General features: G+C 43.4%; 1 protein-coding gene and 1 pseudogene across 1 annotated transcript; both read left to right on the forward strand.

Annotated features, from left to right (window-relative positions):
- Positions 1–5237: 5237 nt before the first annotated feature.
- Positions 5238–5618, forward strand: LOC147455857 (pentatricopeptide repeat-containing protein At1g06143-like). Its single transcript, XM_086513765.1, has one exon. It carries the CDS (start codon positions 5238–5240, stop codon positions 5616–5618), a length of 381 nt encoding a protein of 126 aa, XP_086369891.1.
- Positions 5619–5813: 195 nt separating this feature from the next.
- Positions 5814–6418, forward strand: LOC147455858 (uncharacterized; annotated as a pseudogene).
- Positions 6419–6751: the final 333 nt, after the last annotated feature.

Raw genomic sequence — 6751 nt, forward strand, 5'->3', positions numbered from 1 at the left:
CAGAGCAAAAGGCAATTATTTCTAAAAATAATGAAGCGATTCATCAACCCAAACTCTAGTTTTAGCATCTTGTATGATAGACAGCCAGTCTTCTTATGAAAAGCTACAAAAAAATTATTTTTGGAGAAATTTACTCACAACCAAGGTTATTTGGGTAATTTTGGAAAATTGGGTGGGCATTTTGGGAATTTATGACAATATAATGAGGGTATGTTGGGAATTTTTGAAATTTGAGGGGGTATTTCAAGAATGTCCACAAATTAGAGGTGTATTTTGGTAATTTTTCCTAAATTTTTTCTAAAAGTTTGGCGCAGTCTGAGGAGACAGAGAGGTCGCAAAGGGGGATGGTGTATATGGGTGAGTATGTGTTCTGTGCTATTTTAGCCATCGTCCACTTCTCATCTTGCTTCCTCTTAGCTACCAGTAACCACTGCATTCAGAACTGAAAGTCCACAGCTCCGACCATCCAATGCCTCCCTCCTTGACGTAATTGGATATGTGTGTGTGTGTGTGTGTGTGTGTGTGTGTGTGTGTGTGTGTGTGTGTGTATCTTAGTATTCTATTCAGAACATTTCCAGAAGGTGGCGGCATGAGCGTTAATTACCTTTGGATTCTCTTTCTCACTCATGGCTCTTTCGCTCTCCGCTACCTAGTCCCTCACCCTTAGACTATTGGTTTGCCCTCAAGCTTTGGCGAGTAAGCAGCACCCTCGCGATGCAATTGTGGGCACCCTCAAGCCTTGCAGGTAGATTGCGCTAGGGGAATCTCGGCCAACAGGTCCCCATTAACCTTGGAAATGGATGAACCGGTGCATTAATGCTCTCTCTCTCTCTCTCTCTCTCTCTCTCTCTCTCTCTCTCTCTCTCTCTCATGCACTGTCTCCAGACTCCTGTCTCGACGGGGTTGTAGAGGACACTAGCCAAAGTGAGGAGCTTTTGCCACGTTTGGGGGGGGGGGGGCGGGGGTGTCCTAAATCCCTCCCCCTTTTATTATAGTATAGATACCCCAAGTCTAAAGGTCAAAAGGAAGCATGTGGGATTTAGGCTTCACCCTTTCCTTCCACTAGCTTTCTTGGAATATCTTCCTTTTGCCTACACGCCCGACTAGAATTCGACTATTTTGGGGGTCATGAGAGTTCTTGGTAGCTGAACGTGTGCTGTAAAGCATGCCAAATTCCTCTGAACAATACGCTCGTTTTGAGCTTTCACATGACCTATTCTATTTCACACACGTAAAAAGGGTTTTTATTAAAAAGAAAAATTACAAAACAAACAAAACCAAGTAAAACGACCAAAATCTCTAGTCGCGAGACCTCTTAGAGTACTCGTTTTACTGAACACTTTTGGGATATGCAACCTACATGTATTTGCACTCTCGACGAGTGATAGAGTCCGATCCATTAGAGAGTGCCTTGAATTGCACGGGAATCCATCATCCACCCACGTTAGGTTTCGGGCCTTCGGCTGGAACCAAAGGTAGTGCAACTCAAGACCCTCATATTGCATCTAGTGACTCTTCCTATGACTTGAACATCATGGAGGGATATCCTACACGAAACCTTGAAATGTCAAGTTAAGACATGCATGCCTTTGCCCCACGGCACAGGTCTAGCGTGTTTAGCCGCTTAAAAGGGACCTTTAGTCGAGCCACCTTCGGAGCCCACAACTAGTGAAGTGAACGAGGGCAATGAGGAGGTAGATTTGCCTTTCACTTCTCATGTAGACCATGTACTCCCCAAGGGTGCCCATGTTGAAATCCTACCTGCTCCGCTCATTAAAGACCCTACAAGCCATCACCCCCCAAGGTTCTACTACTCGATGGTAGGAGTCTTGCCGAAGTGCAAGAGATCGAATGATATATGCAAGCAACAAGGGAGAGGGAAATCAAGAACCTACGAATGTTAGAACAAAGCCAAGCCATGAAAGCAAAGACCCTTATGACAACAACCATGCCAGTCGAGCAACTGAGTGCTCCCAAGATAGCAGTCACGAAGGACGATAGGGAGCCATAATGCTTCCACTTCATGGGAAACCTCCAACACGCCAAGCTTAGAGGGGATATTTTTACAAAATTTGGGAGTATGACCTACAAATTGAGACGTTGACCGACTTGTACATAGGTTGCACATACCATGGGGTGGTTAGAGGTGGTACAATCCACGTTTGGGGCCACAAGTTTAGAGGAGCAGCAACGGATGATCTGTGGTGTCATTCATTAACATTCCTTCGACGGGTCCTATGAGATTCTTGGATACGAGAAAGGCCAAACGACCAACCCTACCACAAATGGAGACTCTCTCTGTGAGTCCCATTGATCCTTCATATGTTGTTTCACCTGGAGTCTTGATACCCTCTGAACCCACAAGCAATAGTTTCACATTCCCAAATTTAGCTCATCTTTCCCTCGAAGAATCTATGGCTATTATGTCCGTCGCACCAAAAAGTACACCTTGGACCTCATTCGTGAGTAAAGCACCGCTACATAGTAGCACAATGTCCACAACAATACCTGCAAGTGTACATCAATCATATGTACCTATGGGCCCTCATACCCAAGTAGCTCCCACACCCCCAATTGTTTCGGCAGCCTACACTCCACAACCACCCTATCCGAGTACTCATTCTAGTGGGACCATACTAGCTAGTATTGACATGTCATACGGAGGAGCGTAACGGTTATGTATACAAAGGCCCAAAGAATACCTACTAATGGAAGTAATGGATTCTATGATGGTCACGCGGTAGTTAAAGAAATAGAGTTAGTAGACCCAAGCGAGGACTCCAAACCCATTTCATTGCCCAAGACTTGACAGAAACTGAGGAATATGTACTTAAGGAGATCCTCAAGGAATTTAAGGATATATTTTCTTGGACATATCATGACATGAAGGGTGTTCCACCTTTCATAGTGCAATATACAATTCCAATGATTAGCAGTGATAAACCAATCCAACAAAGACCCTATCCAATGAATCCTAAGCATATGAAGATTATTCAAGAAGAACTCAAGAAGCTTATCTAATGTGGATTTGTATACCCTTTTGAGCTCTCAAAATGGGTGTCTCCAATGTTATTGTGCCAAAAAAGAATAGGAAACTCAAAGTGTATGTGGATCTCAAGAAGGTTAATGCTGCCACTAGAAGGGACCATTACCCCTTGCCATATTTGAAACATGTGCTTGAGAGAGTCGCAAGAAAGGAAGCTTATAGCTTTTTGGATGGGTACTCTGGTTACAATCAATCATGGTTGCGCTAGAGAACCAAGCTAAAACCACTTTTATAACTGAATTCGGAGTGTTCGCATTTTGTGTTATGGCTTTTGGCTTAACTAATGCCCTTGCTACATTCCAAAGATTAATAAACCCGCTTTTAGGGAATATTTAAGAGAGTTTTGCGAATCTTTTTTAGATGCCCTTTGTGTTTATTTTTTGTGGAAAGAACGTCTATCATGTTTACGAAAAGTGTTTGAAAGGTGCAGATTGTATCCCATCTCATTGAACTTTTTCAAATGCCAATTTTGTGTTAAGCATGGAGTCATTTCAGGGCATATTGTGTCCAAGAATCGGATTTCCATAGATAAAAGCAAAATTAAAGCCATTGCTAATTTACCACCACCTACAAGCTATAAGGGAGTCCAAAGATTCATGGGGCATGACGGTTATTTATTGATGGTTTATTTTAAACTTTCTTGAGATAGCTCATCCATTGTACAAGATTCTTATCGAGTTTCACTGGACCAAGGAGTGTGACCATGCCTATGAATTATTAAAAAGGGCCCTGACAAGTGCTCCAATCCTACGAGTGCTTGATTGGAACATAATTTTCCATGTGCATATTGATGCGTCAAACTTTGCTATTGGGTGTGTTTTAGCTCAACCAGGAGAACATAAATTAGACTACCCCATTAGCTTTGCAAGTCACCGACTGAATGATGTTCAGAGGAACTACACCACTACATAGCGGGAAGGTTTAATTATGATTTATGCAGTAAAGAGATTTCTCTATTACCTTCTTGCCAACAAGTTTGTTTTTTATGTGGATCATCAAGCGTTGTTGTATCTAGTAAACAAACCATGTTCCACCGGAAGAATTACAGGATGGTTATTAATTCTTCTTGAGTTTGAGTTTATAATCGTGGTGGTGAGACCCGGTAAAAGGCATGTCATGGCTGATCATCTGTCTCACGTACCCAATGGTGAAGCCCCTACTGGAATTGATGATGAATTGCCCGATACTTCCCTATTCTTAGTTGAGACCATGCATGAATGAAGTGAGAATATTGTAAACTTTTTAGTTAGTGGTTGTCCATCTAAGGAGCGTCGTAAGGATATATAGCTTGAAAGGTACTAAAGGAATGTGAACCTTATTCTCTAATTGTAGATACTCTCTACAATTTAGGGAAGGACAATATTCTTAGACGATGTGCACGTGAGGATGACTATTTGTACATATTGCAAGAAGCACACATGGGCATAGCCGGAGGACATTTTTTAGGACAACTAACTGCTAAGAAGGTGTTGCAATCAGGCTATTGGTGGCCCACCTTATTCATGTATGCATTAATATTTGTAAAGGGATGTGATGAATGCCAATGTTACAAGACCACACAATGGAAGGATCGGATGCCCTTACATCCTATTAAAGTGACCCAGACGGCGGTCTAAACGATCGCCTACTCCTCCCAAGAGGAAAAGAGCAACCTATAGTCCTTCTCCTCATCACTCTGAAAGGCAAGAGAGTAAACAAAGGAAGAAAAGGGCTAGGAAGAGGTCACCCTCTTCTCCTTCTTCTTCACCTTCCTCCTCTTCCCATGAAATTTATGGCTATTCTCATAGAGAATACAAGAGGGGAGGACATCGCAAATCATTTCCTGCACAGGCTCCATACTTAACATTATGAGGATGCTTGTTGCAATTGCATTTCCATCAAGGATTTTGGAATCCACTTTTGATGCACTTTATTTTTGTAGCGATGACATTGTTTCATGGGTCTTTGATTGGACAATCATAAAATTGTGCATTACTTAAAATTTCATTCACTCACTTGTATTGAGAGGATTTGAAGTAGACACCATAGTGGCAACTGCCCCTATCACAATGTATGGAAGTTGTGGTAGCTTGACAAATGCGAGATATATATTTGCCACTATGCCTAAGAGAAACGTCGTGTCTTAAGGTGCAATTATTACCAAGCTCACCGAGAACAATAGGCTAGAAGAAGCACTAGAAATTTTGTTCAGATGAGTAAACAACTTGTGGTACACAACAAGGTAATGTACATCTGTGCATTCAATGCTTGTGCTTGTTTTGGAGCCCTGCAAGAAGGCCAGAGTGTCCATATGAAGATGATTGAAGAAGGGTTTGAGCAAGACATTGTTGTTGGGAATGTTCTTATCACCTTGTATGGACGATCTGGTGATCTAGAAAGTGCAATGATCATATTCAGGAAAATGATGAAGAGGGATTTTGTTTCATGGTCTGCCATCATCTCAGGATGTGCACAAATTGGAGATTCGAAGGAAGTGTCGAAGCTCTTTAATCAAATAAAACTGGAAGGGTTTGAGCCCCACACTTCCACACATGTTTCAGTTCTTGATGCGTGTTGCGATTTAATCAAATGAAATTGGAAGGGTTTGAGTCCCACACTGCCCCACATAGCCTACTCCTCCGTCTCTGACACAACCTTCCACTCCCGCTGCTTGCTGCCTTGCTTCGAGCATCCTTTCCTCTCTGTCTCTTGCTCCCCTCTGACACATACACCTTCTTTGACCTACGACATCTTTTATTTGAAAGAAGAGTATTGCTTGCCTAGCTTTATGCTGCCTCTGCCTCGGCCTCTCCCTGCATGCTGTTTATTATGAAAGCGATGTGAATACAAGCCATACACTTGCTCTTCATCCTCAAACTCATCCAGCCCTAGCCTCCTGTAGTTAACGCAAGCCAGCGAAACCCTCTGTCCGGACCACGTCCACGGTTGGACTGATGGGCACCTTGGCGACGAAGCACTTGCAAAGGAAGGCGCAGGCCCAGAGCTGGCAATTCTGGTGGCATTGTGATACCTGTCGAAACCAGTCCGCGCCGGCGCGGAACGGTTCCTGCAGGTTCACGATTTACAACGCAGCAGGTCGGCTCGACTCTCAAGGGAAGCGACTCTATGACCTAATGCATGTGGCAAGCCCAAAGTCAGCAATGTGGGCAGAGAAATTTCGGTCCAGGAGGATCTTGCTGGGCTTGACATCTCCGTGTATAATGGGAGGGTTGCATCCCACATGCAGAAATTCCAAAGCAATTCCAAAGCTCTGGCTGTGTCCCCTACTATCTTGAACCTCTTCTTCCAATCCAGACGCTTAGGGTAGCCTTTTTCAAACAAGGCCTCCTGCAAGCTCCGATTTTGCATGCATTCATACACCAGAAGCCTTAATCTTTTGCCATGAGTATGTATCAATAGAATGAAAGAATCCAGCCAAGATAAAGACTGAGAGCGAAGCGAAGTATCATTTGTGTGCATTTGCATGATAACAACGAGGAAGGGTGCTATCAAACAGGTTTGAATATGGCGCCCATCGTGGACTCACAGTTTTGGATCCAGGAGACGGAATCGTCCAGGACAGTAGATGGAGTGGTGCACACTCTGCCTTTCAAGCCTTCTCCCCTCGGCTTTCAGCGCTGCAATAGACTCATTCGCAAATCTCTCTTGACAGCGTAGTTGCTTTCTCTGGTGGCATCAATTCATACTCTCTTCCCTCTTTTGCTT

The sequence above is a fragment of the Adiantum capillus-veneris genome, chromosome 6 (genome assembly GCF_014529385.1).
Source record: "Adiantum capillus-veneris isolate H3 chromosome 6, ASM1452938v2, whole genome shotgun sequence".
Classification (NCBI taxonomy): Eukaryota; Viridiplantae; Streptophyta; class Polypodiopsida; order Polypodiales; family Pteridaceae; genus Adiantum; species Adiantum capillus-veneris.